Genomic DNA, 24727 nt, shown 5'->3' with positions numbered 1-24727 from the left:
ACAGTTGCAGCGGGCGGACAGTGGCGGCGGGCGGACAGTGGCGGCGGTGGCAGATAGTGGCGGCGGGCAGACAGTGGCGGCGGGCGGACAGTTGCGGCGGGCGGACAGTGGCGGCGGTGGCGGATAGTGGTGGCGGGCGGACAGTGATGGCGGGCGGACAGGGCGGCGGCGGGCGGACAGTGTCGGCGGGCGGACAGTGGCGGCGGGTGGACAGTGGCGGCGGTGGCGGATAGTGGCGGCGGGCGGACAGTGGCGGCGGTGGCGGATAGTGGCGGCGGGCGGACAGTGGTGGCGGGCGGGACAGTGGCGGCGGTGGCGGATAGTGGCGGCGGGCGGACAGTGGCGGCGGTGGCGGATAGTGGCGGCGGGCGGATAGTGGCGGCAGGCGGACAGTGGCGGCGGTGGCGGATAGTGGCGGCTGTGGCGGACCGTGGCGGCGGGCGGACCGTGGCGGCTGTGGCGGCGGTGTTGGACAGCGGCGGTGGGCGGACAGTGGCGGCGGGTGGACAGTGGCGGCGGTGGCGGATAGTGGCGGCGGGCGGACAGTGGCGGCGGTGGCGGATAGTGGCGGCGGGCGGACAGTGGTGGCGGGCGGACAGTGGCGGCGGTGGCGGATAGTGGCGGCGGGCGGACAGTGGCGGCGGTGGCGGATAGTGGCGGCGGGCGGATAGTGGCGGCAGGCGGACAGTGGCGGCGGTGGCGGATAGTGGCGGCTGTGGCGGACCGTGGCGGCGGGCGGACCGTGGCGGCTGTGGCGGCGGTGGTGGACAGCGGCGGTGGGCGGACAGTGGCGGCGGCGGGCGGACAGTGGCGGCGGCGGGCGGACAGTGGTGGCGGCGGGCGAACAGTGGTGGCGGCGGGCGGACAGTGGTGGCGGCGGGCAGACAGTGGTGGCGGCGGGCGGACAGTGGTGGCGGGCGGACAGGGCGGCGGCGGGCGGACAGTGTCGGCGGGCGGACAGTGGCGGCGGGCGGACAGTGGCGGCGGTGGCGGATAGTGGCGGCGGGCGGACAGTGGTGGCGGTAGCGGCGGGCGGACAGTGGTGGCGGGGCGGACAGTGGCGGCGGTGGCGGATAGTGGCGGCGGGCGGACAGTGGCGGCGGTGGCGGATAGTGGCGGCGGGCGGACAGTGGCGGCAGGCGGACAGTGTCGGCGGTGGCGGATAGTGGCAGCTGTGGCGGACCGTGGCGGCGGGCGGACCGTGGCGGCTGTGGCGGCGGTGGTGGACAGCGGCGGCGGGCGGACAGTGGCGGCGGCGGGCGGACAGTGGCGGCGGCGAGCGGACAGTGGTGGCGGCGGGCGAACAGTGGTGGCGGCGGGCGGACAGTGGTGGCGGCGGGCAGACAATGGTGGCGGCGGGCGGACAGTGGTGGCGGCAGGCGGACAGTGGTGGCGGCGGGCGGACAGTGGTGGCGGTGGGCGGACAGTGGTGGCGGTGGCGGATAGTGGTGGCGGTGGCGGACAGTGGTGGCGGTGGCGGACAGTGGCGGCGGTGGCGGACAGTGGCGGCGGTGGCGGACAGTGGCGGCGGTGGCGGACAGTGGCGGCGGTGGCGGACAGTGGCGGCGGTGGCGGACACTGGCGGCTGTGTCTGGCGGCGGGTGGCGGGCGGTGGCGGGCGGCGGCGGCTGTGATGAGTGGTGGCGGCTGTGGTGGGTGGTGGCGGCGGTGGTGGTGGGTGGTGGCGGCTGGCGGTGGTGGGTGGTGGCGGCGGTGGTGGTGGGTGGTGGTGGTGGCGGCGGGTGGTGGGTGCTGGCGGCTGTGGTGGGTGGTGGCGATCGGCGGTGGTGGGGGCTGGTGGGCGGCTGGCGGTGGCGGCTTGCGGTGGCGACTGTGGCAACGGGCGGTGACGGCTGATAGTGGGCGGTGGTGGCGGCTGGTGGCAGGTGGTGGTGGCGGTGGTGGCGGCTGGTGTTGGCGGCTGGTGGCGGGCGGTGGCAGCTGGTGGCGGCTGGTGGTGACGGCTGGTGGCAGTGGCAGCTGATGGCGGCTGGTGGTGGCGGTGATGGCGGCTGGTGGTGGCGGCTGGCGGTGGCGACTGTGGCAACGGGCGGTGGCGGCTGATGGCGGGCGGTGGTGGCAGCTGGTGGTGGTGGCGGGCGGTGGTGGCGGCTGATGGCGGGCGGAGGTGGCGGCTGGTGGTGGTGGCGGCTGGTGGCGGGCGGTGGTGGCGGCTGGTGGTGGTTGCAGCTGGTGGCGGCTGGTGGCGGTGATGGCGGCTGGTGGTGGTGGTGGTGGTGATGGCGGCTGGTGGCGGGCGGTGGCGGGCGGTGGCGGCTTGTGGCGGCTGGTGGTGGTGGCGGTGGTGGGTGGTGGTGGTGGTGGGTGGTGGTGGCGGCTTTGTTGGTTGGTGGCGGAGGGTGTCGGCGGCGGCTGTGGTGGGTGGTGGTGGTGGCGGCAGCGGCTGTGGTGGGGGGTGGCGGTGGTGTCGGCGGCGGCTGTGGTGGGTGGTGGTGGTGGCGGCGGCGGCTGTGGTGGGTGGTGGCGGCGGCGACGGTGATGGGTGGTGGCGGCGGTGGTGGTGGGTGGTGGTGGCGGCGGCGGCTGGTGGTGGTGGGTGGTGGCGGCGGGTGGCGGTGGTGGGTGGCGGTGGCTGGTGGCGGGTGGCGGCTGGTGGTGGGTGGTGGGCGGGTGGCGGCTGGTGGTGGGTGGTGGCAGGTGGCGGCTGGTGGTGGGTGGTGGCGGGTGGCGGCTGGTGGTGGGTGGCGGGTGGTGGCGGGTGGCGGCGGGTGGCGGTGGGTGGCAGCTGGTGGCGGCCAGCTGGGACACACCCTTCACCACTGAAGGTCTGAGTACAACTAACCATATGTCTCTCTCACCACCAGCCTAGTGTTGCCAGCTCGCGCTCTCAAATGTTTCCTTCAAAGATTGTATATTATCTTTGAACAACAAGTTTGATTATCAAGGAAATAATGCATATATTATTGTCACATTAATACTGTGCAATATCTTATTACATTCCTGCTAAATAATTATAATTTGAAACAGGACAAAAAAACCAACATATATATAAAAACCAACATTAGAGATCACGAGGCCTAGGCCTAGGCCTATCTGTGACCACACATCCTGCTTTGCTGGCCTGCTACCCTCTCACTCCTCACACTCTTAACTCTCTCATAATCACTCTCACTCTCAATCACTCTTACGCACTATTACTCACTCTTACTCTCAATCACTCTAACACACTATTACTCACTCTTACGCACTATTACTCACTCTTACTCTCAGTCATCCTTACTCTCATACTCACTCATACTCTGTCACTCTTACTCTCTGTCACTCTTACTCTCTGTCACTCTTACTCTCTGTCACTCTTACTCTGTCACTCTTACTCTCTGTCACTCTTACTCTCTGTCACTCTTACTCTCTGTCACTCTTACTCTGTCACTCTTACTCTGTCACTCTTACTCTCTGTCACTCTTACTCTCTGTCACTCTTACTCTCTGTCACTCTTACTCTGTCATTCTTACTCACTCTCAGTCACCCTTACCTATTCATACTCACTCTCTCACTCTTACTCTCATACTCTTACTCTCAATTACTCTTACTCTCAGTCACTCTTACTCCCAATCACTCCTACTCCCAATCACTCCTACTCTCAATCACTCCTACTCTTATTCTTACTCTTACTCTTACTCCCAATCACTCTTACTCTCAATCACTCTTATTCTCATTCTTACTCTTACTCTCACTCTTACTCCCAATCACTCTTACTTCCAATCACTCTTACTCTCAATCACTCTTACTCTCAATCACTCTTACTCTCAATCACTCTTACTCTCATTCTTACTCTTACTCACTCTTACTCTCAATCACTCTTATTCTCATTCTTACTCATACTCCCAATCACTCTTACTCCCAATCACTCTTACTCTCAATCACTCTTACTCCCAATCACTCTTACCCTCAATCACTCTTACTCTCAATCACTCCTACTCTCAATCACTCTTACTCTCACTAACTCTCAATCACTCTTACTCTCACTCTAACTCTCAATCACTCTTACGCACTATTACTCACTCTTACTCTCAGTCATCCTTACTCACTCTCATACTCACTCTTACTCTGTCACTCTTACTCTCTGTCACTCTTACTCTCTGTCACTCTTACTCTCTGTCACTCTTACTCTCTGTCACTCTTACTCTCTGTCACTCTTACTCTCTGTCACTCTTACTCTCTGTCACTCTTACTCTGTCATTCTTACTCTGTCACTCTTACTCACTCTCAGTCACCCTTACCCATTCATACTCACTCTCTCACTCTTACTCTCATACTCTTACTCTCAATTACTCTTACTCTCAATCACTCTTACTCCCAATCACTCCTACTCCCAATCACTCCTACTCTCAATCACTCCTACTCTCATTCTTACTCTTACTCCCAATCACTCTTACTCTCAATCACTCTTATTCTCATTCTTACTCTTACTCTCACTCTTGCTCCCAATCACTCTTACTCCCAATCACTCTTACTCTCAATTACTCTTACTCTCAATCACTCTTACTCTCAATCACTCTTACTCTCATTCTTACTCTTACTCACTCTTACTCTCAATCACTCTTATTCTCATTCTTACTCCTACTCTCACTCTTACTCCTACTCCCAATCACTCTTACTCCCAATCACTCTTACTCTCAATCACTCTTACTCCCAATCACTCTTACTCTCAATCACTCTTACTCTCAATCACTCTTACTCTCAATCACTCTTACTCTCACTAACTCTCAATCACTCTTACTCTCATTCTAACTCTCAATCACTCTTACTCTCATACTCACCCTTACTCTCAATCACTTTTACTCTCACTCCTACTCATTCTGTCACCCTTACTCTGTCACTCTTACTCTCAGTCACTCTTACTTATACTCACTCTTACTCACACTTACACACTCTCTGGCACTCTCACTCACCTTCAGTCACTCTTACTCACTCTTACCCACTCTCGCTCACTCTTACTCACTCTAGTAATAAGAACACGCCAATATAAGACAACAAAACGTTTTCAGATTCTTTCACACCACTTTCCAGCAACTTTTATAATTTATATAAATTATCTTAGGGAATAATACATAAATTATATATTTAAACATGATATTAGTGTTTAGTGGAATGCATAAGGAGTCAAATTGTGTTAAAAGGAGCGATTTTTAGAAAATTTGGAAAACTACTTTTTTCTGATCATATTATAACAAAATGGATTTTGAACGTTCCACTCAGCCAATATATATCATTCACAATTTATTAATGAATTTTACAAAAAAAAAAACACCATAAATTTTATATTTAAACATGTAAAAACTATTTGTAATACATTAGGAACAAAAAGTTGTAGAAAAACAATTTATTATAAAACCTTTGTGTTTGGATTTTTTGATTAAAACTTTCTCAAAGGCTCTCCTGCACCATTCCCAATGCAAATCATTCCCACGCCTATGGGAAGAGATAGACAAACGTTTTCTAGATGATTTGTGTTTGCTGGGTAGTGCGCTGAGAGCATGGATGGAGATCATGAGACGTTCCTCTTCACCAGTGAGAGCGTAGGCGAAGGCCACCCCGACAAAATTTGCGATCAGATCAGCGACACAGTACTTGATGCCCATCTTAGCCAGGACCCTGACGCCAAAGTTGCTTGTGAAACGTGTACCAAAACTGGTATGATCATGATCTGTGGGGAGATTACGTCCAAGGCCCAAGTTAATTATCAACAAATTGTGCGTGATATTGTTAAGAAAATTGGTTTTGATGATTCACGAAAGGGCTTTGACTACAAGACCTGCAATATTCTTCTGGCCCTGGAGCAAAAGTGTGCGGAGATTGCTAATGGTGTACACATCGGGCGCAGTGATGACAACATTGGTTCAGGGGACCAGGAACTGATGTTTGGTTATGCCACTGATGAGACCGATGAGTGCATGCCCTTAACTATTATGCTGGCACACCGTCTCAATCAGAAGATTGCAGAGCTGCGAAGAGATGGGACGTTCTGGTGGGCGCGACCTGACTGTAAAACTCAAGTCACATGCCAGTATGCCTTCGATCAAGGAGCTGTTATTCCCAAAAGAGTGAACACTGTTGTCGCTTCTGTACAGCACTCGGAACAAATTACTGTCGAAGCTTTGCGTGATGAGGTTATAGAAAAGGTCATTATTCCTGAAAAATATATAGATACTCAAACGAAATACCACATCAACCCTTGCGGAGAATTCATCATGGGTGGACCTCAAGGTAACGCTGGGCTAACTGGTAGGAAAATCATCGTAGACACTTACGGTGGGTGGGGCGCTCACGGCGGGGGAGCGTTCTCTGGCAAAGATTACACAAAGATTGACCGCTCAGCGGCCTATGCCGCCCGATGGGTTGCCAAGTCACTGGTGAAAAACAAATTATGTAGACGCTGTTTGGTTCAGGTATCTTACGCCATTAGTGTTGTGCACCCCATAAGCATCAGCATCTTCCACTATGGCACCTCACAGTACACATCAAAACAGCTTCTGAAGATTGTTAACCACAACTTTGATCTACGACAAGGACATATTGTCAAGGAGCTGGGATTAAAGAGACCAATTTACAGTGATACCTCGTGTTATGGACATTTTGGACGGCAACAGTTCTCTTGGGAGCAGCCCAAGAAGTTGACCATCCCTGAATTTTAGAGTCAAATAATTCTTAAGGATGACTATGGCCAGTTTGCTGATATAGACAAGTATTGTTCGGTGGGAACCTTTAATTTTATATTCAATTGATAATTTTATATACTTTTTTGACGTTTTATATACCAGAGTATATAAAATCTCCGGGCCTTTTATATATCAGAGTACATAAAATTAAAATGACTCTATAAGACCAGCGGCTGGGTCAAGATAAATACGTTTTCTTCCTTTAAACTGAATCCAGTTTTTTTTATCTTTTTTTCGGTGGGGCTGTGGTCCTCCTCCTCCAACTGTTTGTGTTTCTTCTCCTCCTCCTCCTCCTCCTTCTCCTCCAACTGTTTGTGGTTCTTCTCCTCCTCCTCCTCCTTCTCCAACTGTTTGTGGTTCTTCTCTTCCTCCTCCTCCTCCTTCTCCAACTGTTTGTGGTTCTTCTCCTCCTACTCCTCCTCCTCCTCCAACTGTTTGTGGTTCTTCTCCTCCTCCTCCTCCTCCTCCTCCTCCTCCTCCTCCTCCTCCAACTGTTTGTGGTTCTTCTCCTCCTCCTCCTCCAACTGTTTGTTGTTCTTCTTCTTCTCCTCCTCCTCCTCCTCCAACTGTTTGTGGTTCTCCTCCTCCTCCTCCAACTGTTTGTGGTTCTCCTCCTCCTCCTTCTCCAACTGTTTGTGGTTCTTCTTCTTCTCCTCCTCCTCCTCCTCCTCCTCCTCCTTCTCCTCCAACTGTTTGTGGTTCTCCTCCTCCTCCTCCTCCTCCTCCTTCTCCTCCAACTGTTAGTGGTTCTTCTTCTCCTCTGTTACGGACCCGGATCCAGCGTCCGAGCCTGGAGCAGTGACGACCACGCCATCTGTGGGTCAGCTCCCGAAACCCCCTTCAAATGGACGACGACACCTGGTGAGGACGAGGTGTACTGGCTACGAGGGCCAGTTTCCAGTCCTGTTCAGCTCACAACACAGCCGCTGCTGACCTCTGGTGAGGTGGTGCTCAGACGACAACGCCATCTATGGAGTGGATTGGTGGGCGTTTGGGTCTGAGCCTGTAAGTGAGTGCTTTAGTGTGTCCCTGTTATTGATGATGTGTCTGCTTACAGAGTCGACCTGGGACTGCTGTAAGGGAAGTTGAGTCAGTCTACCCAAGGCAGCCGTCCCCACACCAAGTGCTTTGCTGCAGCAGCTGTGAGTCGCCTCCCGGATGAACACTGTGGTGTTACCCTGCCAGTGAAGTGGCAGTTGAAGGATTGTCGTACCCGGGACTGACTGGTGGAGACGGTTGACCACTGGGGTATTGTGGACAGGAGAGTGATCTGTGGTATCACACGAGGCTCCTGACTAGGGCGCTACCCTAGTATCGCTCGTGGAGTGGCCTGACCAGCGTTGCTGATCCGGAACCTGCCAGCAGTCTGCTGGACTTGTGGTTGACGGCCTCCACGGCGGTGCCCCCAGTGGAACTGTGTTTTGGCTGGCCTGTGGCCGGGGTAGACTCAGCTTTTCAAAGGATTCGTCGAGAGGCCACGAGAGCACCGAGAACTTGGCACCGAGAAGATCCAGGGTCTTCAGAAGAAGACTACTTTGTTAATAATAGTGTTAATACCCCTCCCCCTGTGTAACCTTTTATATATTATTTATTGGTGGCGGTTATTATATTATATTAAGTTTTGACTTTATTTCCCTTCCCCTTTTAATTTACTTGTGTTACTGATCACATCCCTTGAAAGCCACTACTGGCTTGGGGCCGGATACCCTTCCTCTAACAACATCAGAGTAAGAACCCAGTTGCGACCCGAGAGGGCCATAACATCCTCCTCCTCCTCCTCCTTCTCCTCCAACTGTTTGTGGTTCTTCTTCTCCTCCTCGTCCTCCTCCTCCTCCTCCTCCTTCTCCTCCAACTGTTTGTGGTTCTTCTTCTCCTCCAACTGTTTGTGGTTCTTCTTCTCCTCCTCATCCTCCTCCTCCTCCTTCTCCTCCAACTGTTTGTGGTTCTTCTCCTCCTCCTCCTTCTCCTCCAACTGTTTGTGGTTCTTCTCCTCCTCCTCCTCCTCCTCCTTCTCCTCCAACTGTTTGTGGTTCTTCTCCTCCTCCTCCTCCTCCAACTGTTTGTGGTTCTTCTCCTCCTCCTCCTCCTCCAACTGTTTGTTGTTCTTCTTCTTCTCCTCCTCCTCCTCCAACTGTTTGTGGTTCTCCTCCTCCATGTGATTCTTTTGTTTGTTCTTCTTTCTCGACTTCCACATAAATGTTAAATTTAATGCTAGCAAATGTGTCTGAGGAATTAATATTCTTAGCTAACATTTTACATTCCACCTCATTATGACCGTCTTTGAGCTCAAGTTTCATAACCACGAATGGGGGTAGTGAATTTTCTTTCATTGGGAAACTGTCCAAATAAAATCCACAATTAAATATATCTTGACTTGCAGCATGGGTACATGATATCAACAATTTGTTCATGTAAAATCGTTTTCTTTCCTTTCGAAATTTGTTACGTGATGCATCTAAATTGTTCTTTAATTTGACGTCTTTTATTTCATTTAGATCTGTATAAATATCAGGTGTGAAATTATGGAAATTCCATGGAAATATTAATATAATTGGATTTTTTGTATAATATCCCCTATCAATATTAGAATTTGTATATAGTTTATTTATGTAATATGCAGAATAACCATTGGTAAAGTATTTGTGGATTTCATCATAATAACTAAGGAATTTATTAAAGGGTTGAATTAGTGTCTTATCAGTTTCAGTAATAGTTTTAGGATTATACGAAATTGGTGGTTTGGGAACAATAAAGAGACCTTTATAAGTTTTTATGTCTTCGATATATGGCGAGAATAATGATTCTATAAGTTTGGATTTCATTTGGGATTTTTGAAGTTCAGACGAATCTGTGGAGGATTGTAATAATTCTTGAAGTAATTCATGAGGTTGTTCGACGGATTCCATTTGACTGATGACGTGAGGAACGCCAGAGGACTCATTTTCACTTGTTTGAGGTAGTTCAGAGGCCTCGGTTGTTAATGTTTCTTCAGAGGTCTCAGTTTGTAATGTTTCTTGAGGCAGATCGGGGGCCTCAGTTTGTGATGTTTCTTGAGGTTCTTGAGGGAGTTCGGAGGCCTCAGTTGTTAATGTTCTGCTGACTGATGTTAATGATTCTTGAGGTACTTTAGAAGCTTCTGTTGGACTGAGGGAAGATTGTTGAGATAGCTCAATGGACTCTGGTGTTGTGTCATGGCTGATGGAATTGTAATTGTTTTCCTTTTTATATAATTTTTTAATATTTTTTAATTTTTTCCGTGAATTAATGACTACTATAACTGTTAGGAAAATAATTAATATTATTAACATAATAATTATTGACAGTAGATTACTCATTCTTAATTTTCTCTTTTTTTAATTATATAATTTTTAATTTAGATATTTTTAAAAAATAAAGTAATTATTCAACCAAAGTCAAATATGTTATTGTTTTTATCCTGTTGAGTAGTTTTCCAGTATCAAGTGATATTGGATATTATATTAAATATTGGAATACCATTCAATATTGAATGAGTAATTCAATGTTGAATGAGTAATTCAATGTTGAATGAGTCATTCAATGTTGGATTGTTTTCCAGTATCCAGCACTATACTATATACTCTATACTATGTCGATATTGATTAGTTTTCTGGTTAGTATCCAATGATATTGGATAGTATATTCAACATTGAACGTGTGCAGATGTGACAACAGTCACAAACACCCTGATGGATAGTTGAAAAAAAAAAGAGATTTGAGTCCCTGATTAAAAAAAAAGACTACTACTACTACTACTACTACCCTACTTAAATTACTTACTGTTTTGCTTACTGAACACTGTAATACAACAGGTGTTGATGCAAACTCTAATCCAAAAAATGTCGTCCCTACCACAGGTGTTATTAGAAAACATATTTGCACTAGTTCCATATCGTCATCTTTTAATTATTTGTTCCAGAGTTTGTAAAATTTGGAGCCATGTTATTCTTGACTCGTCATACATGCCATTCCGCACTCTTTATCTTCGATTATTATGGGATTCGTATACTCTTTTCCCTAGTCCACTTCTACACAGCAATGAAGACGGTAATTTGTCTCTTTACAATGCATCCTATATTATGGAACAATTATGTTACATCAAATACAACATAACCGATGGAAGATACTGTATGAGAGGCCTTCTAAAGATGATCGAGACTAAAATGAATAACTGGTCGAAAATGGGTCAAGAAAAAAAAGACTCTGAACTATTTGAGTTAATGAATGATCATCCTATGTTTACATCAACATTAAAAACAATGACGAGTGTTAATCATCCTTTAAAAGGTATGATAAACAAAAACAAAGTGTGGTCTTTAGTGACAGCTATGACAATGTTCTCTCGGGATACAGATGAAATTTTACAATTGTTAAATATTTGTCTTCGAATGTATCCCACGTCAACTGTTCTGGATATTTTTTATGGATATACAGTTATTTTTCTTTTTTCTTTTCAAAACTTACAGCAATCTAATATTAATCAGTATAAGGTACATTGTGCACTCTATCTGACCGAAAATATAATTCTTCAATCGTCAGAACAAACATATTATTGTGAACAGGCCCTTCTAATCAATCATGTTCCAAGTAAAGGTGAAATTACACGTGTCGATTATGTTCCTGGAGTGGATATAGTCAGTACAGTTTTGAAGATAGTAAAGCGGCATTCATCTTTGCCATTTTTAATTATCGAATCGCAGCCACAATCACCACTTGTACAACAGTTACCGCAAAATGCTATTTGTTCATTTTCTATGTTTAATTCTTTTTCTTTTTCTTTTGATGTATTGGTGCTTATGCCAGATTCTTCTGACATTAATAGGGAGGAAGACTGGAGAAAAAAAGTGAAAGAAATTTCAGTAATCAAATTTAGAAACATTTTATCTGAACAAAATAAACCCTGTTATAATTTAAATATTAATGTATATCTACTAATGGTAGGTAAGAGGAATCAGGATTTATGTTGGATTATGTATTGTATTTTGGGACTACGTAACTTTATAATTCCTGTGAGTACTGAAATGTGTCAGGTGGAAAAAAGGAGTTGTGAAGGCAATGTTTTAGTTATTTGTTCATATATTTCAAGTATATATATGTACTGTTATGACCATTATTGTAATTCTTCTATGGAAAAAATTTTGTGTTATTACAATAGATGGGAGTTTTGAAAGATTTCTAGATGATGTTCTCTCTATATATAATATATATGACCGACATGAATATGATGGTGAATGCAATTGTTGGTTACCACCTCCGTTAACTTACAGTGAGATTTATAGTGCCTATGCATTATCTTATCATAGAACACCAGATTTTATATTTTGGTTAAAAACAAAATGCACCTTTAATGGTGAATATCATCCAAGTTTTAATTATTATATCATTTATACAAATATGTTAATAACATTTCAAACTATGCCAACATTTTCATTAGTTCGATTATTTAAAGGAAAAGATGTAATTTGTGAACATCATATGATTGCAACAATCAATAACAATTTAAAATTTGATGTATTGGAAATTGAACTGAATAATTAATTTGAAAAAGATATTAGACAACAATTGGCGACATTTAATGAAATTAATATAAGTAAACGCCACTACTGTCTTCATTGTTCTAAATCTCTAAAGGATGAATATTTTGCTCTAAAACAAAAAAATCAATTGGTGTGATATGGTAGCGGTAAGATTTACACGTTTTAATAGTTTTGATTTAATATGTGCTCAATGTGCAAATATCAATGATGAGGAATAACTGTATATTAATATTTTATTTCATCCTATTTTATATAAAAAAATGCACATTTAAACTGACCATATATTAATTATTATATTATAAATATAGATATGTTACAACAGGTTGTTAAACTATACCAACTAACTTTCTATTTTAGTTACCATCTCAATGAGGTTTATAGTGTTTATACATTATCATAGAACACCAATTTTTATATTTTTGGGGGGTTAAATTAAGTTTTGAGTCGGGGTCAAGGATGACAGTGGCGACACTTCACTGATGAAGAAGATGATGTGTTCATGGACGCTTGCAAAAATAAGGACGTCGACAATCTGGCCATATTATCGACTTGATAGAGAGATTCTTAGATGCACCCCCATCCCCCTCCCCCACCTCCACGTCTTAGTCTCACTATATTTATGGAAAGATAATAATAACACAAATGAGATTATAATAGAGATAGTAATTATTGTATACCATGGATGGAAGGTATATAAACAGGCAAATTATGAGGGTTTATAGACCAGTTCATCTGCTCCTGTAATCACAGTAAGTACTGTTCCTGAGTGTAGTTGTATACCAAAAACAAATTTATTTACCATACCATTTGATTTTTTATTAAATACAAAAATAATGGGAGATGTTATTACTGAATCACAAGTTAAAATTTTAGTTGGTAAATATTTTATTGATATATTAAATTATTAAATTAATCTTTATAATTATAATATAAAGCATATTTATTTGCCAATGTTTGATATGTTAGATAGTGAATTTAATAATATTATATCAGTTATGTTTGACACATATATCAAAATATTGGGTTTTTAATAATAAATGGAAAATGGGATCATTACCGATGTGAACTTATTCTTGATTTTATTCGAAGACAATTCAGTTATTATTTATACAAACTCCTAAAAAGAATTCATATTATCAAATTATACATTATTCTCTTAGAAAATACGTTACGATATCAAGGATGGGCTCTTATGGAATCTATTTGGAATATACAAGGAAAAATACCTTATTCTCTAATTAGAAAACCTATATTGAATGAAAGATGTATTAAACCCATTCTTATTCCCATACCAATATATATGACCTAAAAGATAATTTAAGTAATGTATATAATCGATCACCTACTGTAAAATATGTAAATGAAGTAACAAGAATTGTTATTTATAATTTGTATAATTTACTTATGAAAAAATTTAAATGTGTAAATTGGTTAGAGACTATTCTTCTCTGTTCTCTCCCCAAACAAAATCTTAAAAGATTAAACTGCCTTCCTAAAACAAAATCTGAAAACAATTTAGAATGTTTAGGGGATATTCTTCGAACTATTGAACTTCATATATATAAAGATGGGGAAGTCTATAAATATAAGAAACATCGCTGATTTATGTATGTGTGTGTTGTATGGTGTGGAAATAATCTAAATCATATTTTTTTCTTTTGTCTACAGGATGTTTAAGTAAGAATAGACATATTGATTGGCTTCCATCAGCATCATCATCATTATCATCATGATGTTGCTGTTAGAAGATTTCATTTGGCAACCACTTTCATATGAAATTCAACTGTATTTAGATGATGTTTATAGTACACACATATTTAACCTGTGGACAGTTCTTTGTGGTCTTTTTTGGTATTATTCAGGGCTTAGAGAAGTGAATTTTGTTGCACTTGTTTTTTACCTAATATGTGAAAGAAACAGAGAAGTTTGCAGGAAGCAAGTTCAATATATGGTTATATATTTCTGCTTAGGAATTGGTATATGTACTATAGATGACACAAATGTCTTATTTCTAGTAGCATGTTTAATGATTACTTATTTTATGTGGAAATTAATCTATGGAGTACATGGTTATTATATGGTTTTAAGTATGGGATTAATGTTACTCCTTTTTTTTATATGAACTGTTATCAGGTTATATTAACTTTATTTTATTTAATTATTCTATTTTAGAGTACATATATCATAATAATCAAAGAATTTGCTGAAGGCAACCAAACAGATTTATTTCATGGTGCATTTTTACATTTAATAGTGTTAATGATACACCCAAAGAAAAAGAAATCCTCTCTACCTAAGTTAGTAAATATTGAAGTTGATTTAGATCACATTCTGTTGCAAGATCTTTCAGTTGCACATATTCCATTCTGGGGACATCATATAAATAATAAATTTTCACCTCAATTTCACCCTGAACTACCAATAGATGGTTATCCACGTTCATCTTTCTTTTCTGAAGATGAACGATTATCTTGGCAAGGTGAGATTGCTTATTTCCAGCCGAAATCTACTGTCTTAAATTGTGCATCAAAAATAAGATTAGAACATCTTCAAAATATTTGTAATCATGCTAACAGTTCTTATTCGGAACAGCACATTTTTATTTTTGGAAAGCATATACTTACCAAGAAGGAACTTGATGAAATAATGAGTTTTATAAACCCATAGGACACTGTGGTGTCTATTTATGCTCGTGGTGGATGGGTTGAGAGTTTTTTGCTGGATCGAGGTGTGAGCATTATTCCAACAGAAAACACAGAAAGATTAGAGTATATAACTGCAGTTAAATGGTTACCAAACGGGTATATTAGGCATATAGTTAAAGAAACTTATATTAATAAAGAATATTCAAATGCCAATATACTTATAATCAATGAACCAATTGGGAATTTTTATATGACTATCGTTAGTATACTTAAAAGTTTCAAAGGACGACTAGTGATAATGTTTGGTTCCAACTTTCCTATGGTTATTAAAAGTGTTTTAAATGAAAAATACATTCATGTACAAACATCTAGTGTGCCCATTTTTATTAGGTCTACTGTTCATTTTTATATGAGAATAGACAATATCATAGGATTATTGGAGTTGTTATTGTGTGGAAATATATAATGAGATTTTTTAATCTCTTAATCTGATTTTTTAAATTATGCACCCACAAAAAATTCCTGGCTTGTACTAATGTGAGGTTTAATTTAATAAGGAATTTATTTATAAGGTAAATAAGTTAATAAATGATGATTCTGACTATAATTATATACAGTTATAATTACCCACAACATCTCAATGGTAATAATGATTTAAGTAAAGCCAGTGACAAGTCAGTCAGTCAGGCAGAACAAGCACAGCCAGTGACAAGTCAGTCAGGCAGAACAAGCACACCCAATGACAAGTCAGGCAGAACAAGCACAGCCAGTGACAAGTCTGGGCTAAGTTTTTATAATTGCTGTTATACAAAGCTTAAAAGAACAAGAGGTCATAAATTTTTAACTAACTCAAAATAAGATATAAAAAAAACATCATTACTTAAGTACTTATGAACCACATGAGACTTAATGGAACATTATTTTATTTTATTTTTTTTAATTTCACCAGGTCTGAAAATGAATGTGGAGTTATCAAATCTAAAGCTATTTGGTAAACTGTTCAAACAAATGTTCATCCAGGCTGGTTATGCTTTTAAATACAGGGCGTGTCTCCATTATGATAAGGAAATACGAACACTGACGTAAACAGTTTGTGACGTTTGGACGTAAATGCTAGTCAATTAACACGCTTCACCCTGCCCGCCATGCCCCACCTGCCCCACCCAATAGACCAAGCCCCACCGCCATGCCCCACCTAATAGACCAAGTTTTTGTGATCATTAAAATTTTATTAGAAGAGCTGTTTTTTTTATAAGTTTGTAAAGCACGTTTCAAGGATATTTTCATCAATATATATCAAAGGTTAGAAGAGCTTTAATTAAAAATTAGGTAACTGTTACTTTAAGCACTGTAATCTGAATGAAGTTCATCTTGTGGGTGAACTGATAGATAATTTATTACCAAAGTTTTCTTAAGACCTCTATCCTTAACAACTTTCCAAGTGGTTTTTTTAAAGCTGGTCTCCTTATTTCTTTTCGCCTGATGCTCTTTCAACTGCTGTACTTCGTCCCGTAGGTAATTTAATTTTGTCCTCAGAGCTTCAACTAAAACCAATAGTTCAATCATTAAAACATCCATAATGTATAATAGCTTTAAAACGGAGGAGCTTTGGCTAGCACACTCTCTCAGTCTAGGATGAAAGTAAATGTTCCTCGAAAAAAAGGTTTCATTTTATTCTTTTGTAACAAAAAAACTTATTATATTCTCGAAACTCCACTACACCAAGTAGTAGTAACCCCTTTTATAAAACAAATGTTCCTTCGGATACCAACCCAGCTTCTACATTCGAAGGACTATACAGCTCTATTTTTGCTGCATATGGTAAAAATATTTCATACTATTATAGCTGCACTTGAGCTTTAGCAGATTCCAATTCTTTAGTAGATACATTACTATAAATTTGTTAATTTGTACTAAAAAATATATATAGTACATGGTTTAACTGCACAATGCATCCTGTAATTCAAATTATTCTTTTATTTATTTATAAATTCTACTGACAATGAAGAAAATTTTACTTTCCATGTCTATAAATTTAACAATCAAAACCAACTAAATTTTAACAACATTTTTTCTTTTTTTTTCTTTTTTTTTGAGGATGATGATGATGATGATGATAATGATGAGGAGGAGACTGACAAAGTCAATGGGGTTGGAGGTTCTTCAGATAATATTGGGAATGATTGTTTTATAGTTTGTATAACCAAATATTTTATTCTCTTTGCAGAAAGTTCTTCCTCCTTTTTCTTTTTCTCTTCCTTCTTCTTCTTCTTTTCTTCATTCTTTTTTTCTTTTCTTCCTTCTTTTTCTTTTTCCTTTCTTCCTCTTTCCGCTTCCTTGTTATTTTCTCATCTTGGTTTGAAAGAGATAATAAACTCTCTTCCCTTGTTATTTTCTCATCTTGGTTTGAAAGAGATAATAAACTCACTTCCCTTGTTATTTTCTCATCTTGGTTTGAAAGAGATAATAAACCCAAAGTGGATGATAAATTTCCAGATGTGGATCCTGCTCCTGAGATAGATGGTGACACTGTTAGTGGCAATGAATGTACATGCTTTAAATTTCCATCAGCATGTATCTGAGGTACATTGTAGCTTGTATTTGTATTTGAAAGCTGTTGATCTTTAGATACCAATAATTGTTGTTGTTGTTGTGGTTGATTAACATATACATTTTCATTCAAATCTGAACTTGAAATTGTATTTAGAGATAAACCCAAAGTGGGTAATGGATTTCCTACTCCTGAGGTAGATGGTGACACTGTTGAATCAAGGAATGTCAATGAATGTTCATGATATAAATTTACATCATCTACCGGAGGTGCATTGTAATAGGTATTTGAAAACTGTTGATCTTCGTGTACCAATAATTGTTGTTGTTGTTGTTGATTAACATATGCATCTTCATTCAAACCTGAACTTGATATTGTATTTTCAGGAAACGACACCATTAGTTGTTGATAATCATTATTAATTGATTCACCTGTTTTACAACATTCTTATGTAACTCGATTATCTTCATTATATTATTTCTATACTTTGGAAGTGGGAATTTTACTTCACAGCAGTTACATTCCATAATTGGAATGATTTCATTCTTCAATCTAAACCCTTCATGTATGAAAGTTTGTTTATTTCTTGATATTTGAGTCTTTAAATTTTCATACTTGGTTTTAAATAAAAAGGCTGACTCTTCAAAAGATTTATCATCATCATCATCATCATCATTATCATTATCATCATCATCATCATCATTATTATGCTTATGCTTTTTTTTCATTGCCTTTATTATATATAATATTTCATTAATTTTATCTAATGTAGTTGGATATACTACAAATGGTGCTCTCTTACACTCATGATCTATTATTTTCTGGAATGATATAAATATGGCATTACATTTTATGCAAATGTAACAACCATTGTTATTATCCATGTAAGAAAATGTGGATAATTTTTCCAACTGATCATTAGTTATCCATATTTTATATTTTTGTTTATCTTCCAATTCTGGATAGGATGGGGAGATAATTTTTTTTATTCTCTTATGGTATTCTTGAACATAAGTCAGTGTTCTTATACTAGAGTACAGATGAGTCCCCTTTAATATAAAATATTTAGGGAGACCATCATAGAGTTGTTGTTCTGATGTAAAAGTAGTTGGTGCCTTCTTAGGGAGATGATCTCGACGATTCACGTTGTTCTTAATTGGAGCCATTGAAAACAATAAAGCAGAAGAATCCCACAGGCTGGAGAATCATGAGTGTGTATACAGCTGGCATTGAGACAAGCTGTAGCTGGTTAGATACATCTTCCAAATTGGCATTTACAGTAGTTTTTAGGTTGTGCAGTGTGCTCACAGAGTAAATCCGAATCCTAAAACAAAGAAAAAAGTGTCACTTTTTATTTTATTCGTTTAACATAAAGATAAAATAATAGTATATTATGCTTGTTTAACTTTTTAAAAAAATATATAAACGATGTTTTTTTCATATGAATTAAGCCTAAACTTAAAAAATAAAGTATCTGAAATTAATAAATTTAAACAAATATATTTAGGTCTAGATAATAATAAAAAAGTTCAAGGGTTAGTTGTAAAAACCATGGAATATGGTTTTTTAACTAATTTAATGAAACATGAAAATATTGGGATTTGGCCACACAACCAGAAGAAAACTCTAATCACTAATTGGAAAGTTAGAGAGGTTAGAAACTTACTAAGAGCAATAGAATATTTAAATTTCATTAGAGGTCATAAAAAGTTTAAGGAAGAGATAGTAGGAGATAAGGATATGTACACTTTATTAGGTTTAATTGATCTTGAAACTTGTGTTTTAAATTTACACAAAATATTAATGAGAGGATTGTTATCACCCGAAAAATGTGGTTATGTAAGTACCAATATACGCTGTACAAAGATTAGTAATAACACAAGTGTCAAAGGGTTGTATGTATATCCACATATCCATTCAATTCAGGATGGAGAAAATCGTATTTTGGCTATTTTGGACAATTACAATTCTACTTTGACCCAAAAAATATTCACATTTTTAGGGCCAGAGGAAGAATTTGAATGGATTTTTAAATTAATTTCATGGTTTATCCTAGAAATGCTTACTCTCCATCCTTTTTCAGATGGAAATGGTCGTTTGACACGTCTTTTAGTCAATTATATATTGTCAACATTAATGCCATTTCCAACATCTATCATGGGGAATTTAGAATGGGCTACAAAAAAATCAAAGCTAAATCGAACCAGCACGACACAGGATGATGATGATTCACTGGAAGATTTTACAACTTCAACTCCCAAAAAATCAAAGTCAAACCGAACCAACACCCGTCAACGAACACGGGGAACCTCACCAGGCCCAGACACTAGAAGGAGATCATCTTCGGATATTGGATATAACAAACGTATATTATTTCCATTTAAATATTCTATGACGATGAATGATGTGGTAAAAGAGTGTAAATATAAGGTAATAGTATCTGAAAATATAAATCACATTACATTTAACAAGAAATTCTTCACATTTGTAAATTGTAAAACTTTACCATTAAGATTGTTAATTCACCAGTATATTACATTATCAATGTATAGTATTATAAATATCAATTATGAACCCATATCCCGTGGTTCATGTTATCAAGCTGATGGCTCCTATCATTTTCCCACGTCGTTTTGTGGAGATTTGCTCATTATCCGAAAAATATGACATTGTTGGCCTGGGAGGAATCGGTAGAAATCTTAAATGGAAGATAAATCCAGCTCATGTTTCAGATAATGGTATTCTTTCAAATTATTGTGCACAATATATTGAAAAAATTAATAAATCAGCTTCTAGAAACAGTGAAAATAAAAATATATTCATTTATATAAAATTACTAACTAATTTATGGACATTTTTAACTGTACAAAAAGATAATGAGTGGCAAAATGCTCTTAGAAATAATCTTATTGATGAAATTGGAAAATTAAGTAAAATAATGAAAGCAACATGTAAAAATATTTATAAAGTAGGTTTTTGTGTTGAAAAATCTCCAATATATACACCAGAAAATTTTGCCAAATATTTAGATGAAGTAAGAAATATGAAACACTTAAATTGTAATGTTAGTAAAATGTCTAAGGAAGAAGCGATAGAACTTCATTTTTCCCTATTACAAAAATTTAATGATATTATAAAAACTGACACTCATATGTATGAAATTTAATATTATCTGGCATATATATAACGAAATCATTGGAAGGAGTCTCAAAATGAAAGTAATGAAGTTAAGGGAGAACAAGTTTTTTATGACAATTTAAACCAGTTAAACTTTAATCCATATACATGCAAAATATCTATTATGTAAATCCCGTTTTCATTTAATCAATTTCATCACATCCACCTATAATTGTTGGGATATAAGTAGAGGTAGTAGATATTGGAAAATTAGTTTACATATTATTTTGATTGTGGGGTGCTTTTTTTTATTGTAATAAAAAATAATAAGCATAATGACTACATCACTGAAATATATATACCAAATTAATAATAATTCTTCAGAAAATAATTTGTTAACTTTGACATTCAACCAAAATAATACTTATATTGATGATTTATATCCAGGTTAATCGGAATCATCTTGTAGGTTAGCTCTCAATCGATTAATTTATATAATGTACTCAATAACAAAAAATATAGATGAGGTTAGTATTAGTAATCATCAAGTTCAATTTTGGAGTGAGCACAATTCTAAAATTTTCATCCAACAAATATATTATATCGCTGGTTTAGCTACTAAACCAGCCTCAAATTTAATTAGTTATCATACAATTAAATATGATCCAGAAATGTTTATTAAAATATTAAAACAAAAGGCGCCTCAATCTTACAAATTACTACAACGTTTTGATTCGAAATTAATTTACTTTTCTCTTCTTACAAATTTATGGCATACTCTTCTCAAGCAAAAAACTCAAGACATTAATATAATAAAGAACAGTATTATACATCATCTTATAAATAATTGTTTTTATAATGAGGACCAACCAATAATTGAATCTGGAATACTTGACATATACACACCTTTTTACAGTCCTATGCATATCAGTAAATTAATTAACAGAGTCATTGAACCTTACCATAAAAATACAAATAATATACATATTATAGAAACTAAAGATCTTACTCATTTATATTATGAACTTGTGATATCTTTACATAAAAAAACAGATATTGTATCTAATAAAATAACGGCAATGGTAGCTTACTTACCTAATAAATATAAAAATAATCATAACCTAATAAGATCTTTTCCCTATAAATTAATCAAAGATAATCCTTCAGATATATTAAAGAATATTTTAACTAATTATAAATATTTCTATACAAAAAATAGAGAAATAATGTTGGCGAAAAGCAATAAAATTTTGAACAAAAAAAGTAGAAGTAGAAGTAAAAGTAGTAAAAGTAAAAGTAGTAAAAATAAAAGTAGTAGAAGTAAAAGTAGTAAAAATAAAAGTAGAAGTAGGAGTAGAAATTAAAAGTAAAAGTAGAAGTAGAAGTACAAGTGGAAGTAGAAGTAAAAATATAAATATAAATAAAAGTAGAAGCAAAAAAAGTAGTATAACAGGCAATAAAAATCGTGGAAATATAAATATGAAAAAAATACGTCAAAATAGTAGTAGTAGTAGTAGTGGTAGTAGCAGTAGGAATAATAGTCCAACAAATTCGAGTTTAAGGTAAAATCAACCTAAAAAGAACAAAAGAGATCAAATTTTAAATAATAGAGTGAGTAAAACAAACCAAAGCAGAAGCCCTCTAAAAACTATTTTTTTTATACCCAAAAATAAAAAAAAATACTAAAAAAGGATTGAAAAGTATATTAAAAAGTAGAAGATGGGATAACAACATTAATTATTTATAATACAAAAATTAAATATTTTCGTATAATTTTCCATACCACTTATAATAAATAATAATTTGGAATACAAAACATATATATAATAATAAAGATCTTTTTCAAATTTAAATAATTTTAAAATAATATGTTTCATAACTATAAGATGATGATAAGATTTTTCAGTCATAATTATAGAAGTTTCATTATCATGTTTATTTTTATTTTGAATATGTGAAAATACTTCTTCATCACTCGATGCAAGTTGAACAGGAATCCTATTATGTTTAATTAGATACACAAGAAATCTAAATTGATTATGTTCATAAATATTACTTGTTATAATTTGTATTTTTTTGTATATTCAATCATGTTTTCCAGTTCAATAGTAATATTATAACATAATATTCTAGTTTGATCAAATAAGTAATAAGTTAACTTTAATTGGTACATTTTTAACTCTTCTAATTTATTGAGATATTCTTTATAATCATAAGAGATATGTTCAACATTCATATTTTTTATTATTATAAAATTATATATTATTATTAAGAAAAAAATATATATATATAAAAATAAACAAATTACCAAAATGCAAATATTTGTAAAAACTTTATCTGGAAAATCAATAACAGTAGATGTGGAGTCTAATGAATCTATTCAAAGTGTAAAAAACAAAATTCAAGATAAAGAAGGTATACCACCAGATCAACAGAGGTTGATATTTTCCGGGAAACAGTTAGATGATCAACACACTATAAGTGATTATAATATTCATAAGGATTCAACCCTCCACTTGGTATTAAGATTACGAGGATGAGGATAATCAATCATTAAAATTCCCTCTTATGTTTTTTATTTTAAAAGAGCCACATACATGGCTTTCAATTTTTCTTCATAATATTTGAAAATGACATGCCGCCTAATTTTGTAAGTTAAGGAAACCAAACCAGATTCTGGAGTCCACGGAAATTGACAGAGATATACTGCTGAAGGTAAATGACAAATTCCATGTTTCCTACCATAAGCCCTAATCTCATTTAAAATGGTTTTAATTATACAGGAATGTCGACAAAGTACCCTTACATCTGACGAATGAATATTTAAATGGGTACTCATCTTTATAATCATAGGAGGCGATGGAATCATAGGAGGCGATGGCACAATTAAAGCTAAGATTATATTAGAATTTGGATAAACATAAACACATACATTATCAATTAGAGGGTGAGTCTTTAGGTGAGATTCGATCTCACCTAAACTTACATATTCGCCATTCTTTAATCTCTGGAAATTTATTTTACGATCAATTATGCGTAACATTCCTGATTCACAATTAATCTCCCCAATATCACCAGTTTTAAAACTCCAAATACCTCTTTTGGATAAGAAAAAGTCTCCACCATCATCTCCTTTTCCAGTAATCCTTGAATATTCTCGGGCCACCATAGGACCACTCACTACAACTTCCCCTCTAGGATGCGGCTTATCTGTCGTTTTAAAATCTCCTTCAATCCAATCAATTAATGATAGTTTTACTCTATAATTAGGATCACCACAATGTAATACATCATCACTTTTGTTGCTGCTAGTAATACAAGCCGTAGTTTCTGTGGTACCATACCCTATTATTACTGAACAATTGAATAGCGTTCGAAGCTTTTGGAATGACTCTTTTGAAATTAACTCACCTCCAATGATAACTGTCATCAATCGATTACCAAAAAACTGCTCACATATTTTCCATAAAATATATTTATCCCAAACATGAGCAATCCATTTCAGTTTAAATTTTTTTTCAAAGGCTATATGATCCCAAATTGAATAATTATTTTTTGTAATTCCATTCATTATATATTTTAACATAAAGGATACAAAAAAAACACAAGTAGGTTGAGCTGCAATAAAATCCCCATGACATCCTTCCAAGATCTACGGACTTTTGTTAGTTAATGTAGAGGGTGAGGAATAGGCAATTGTAATATTCATAGCAATACAAGATAATTCAATTATTAATTCTGTGACATAAGCCAATGGAAGATATGCTAAGTATAAGTTCCCCAATTGTCGATAATCAGCACGAATACAAAATGCTGATACCGCAGAGAAAATATTACCATGAGTTAACTTCACTCCTTTAGGTTCGTCAATAGTACCACAGGTATACATGATAAATGCCACATCACTCTCATCAATATATTTAATGTTATCCTTACATATATCCTCATTTTCTTTGCCGGCAAATATTAAACTATAATATGAAATTATGTTAAAATTGTCACTCGTTTTATATGGTGAAACTGTTGGTCCTATTTTATTGATATGATCATCTAAGATAATGACATAATCTATTTGAGGACAAGTGGGTAAAATTTCCTTTTGGAGTTTAGCTAATAATGGTCCACAAGAGGTAATAATAATTCGAATTTCTGTTTCCAAAAGAGAATTGATAATTGTTT

General features: G+C 38.3%; 1 protein-coding gene across 1 annotated transcript; it reads left to right on the top strand.

Moving 5' to 3' along the window:
• The first annotated feature begins 5498 nt into the window (after nucleotides 1-5498).
• LOC123758945 (S-adenosylmethionine synthase-like) lies at nucleotides 5499-6656 on the top strand. Its single transcript, XM_045743710.2, has one exon. The coding sequence runs from the start codon at nucleotides 5499-5501 to the stop codon at nucleotides 6654-6656; it is 1158 nt and encodes a 385-aa protein (XP_045599666.2).
• The last annotated feature ends 18071 nt before the right edge of the window (nucleotides 6657-24727 follow it).

Source organism: Procambarus clarkii, chromosome 31 (genome assembly GCF_040958095.1).
Source record: "Procambarus clarkii isolate CNS0578487 chromosome 31, FALCON_Pclarkii_2.0, whole genome shotgun sequence".
NCBI lineage: Eukaryota > Metazoa > Arthropoda > Malacostraca > Decapoda > Cambaridae > Procambarus > Procambarus clarkii.
This window is presented reverse-complemented; position numbering and strand designations above follow the sequence as displayed.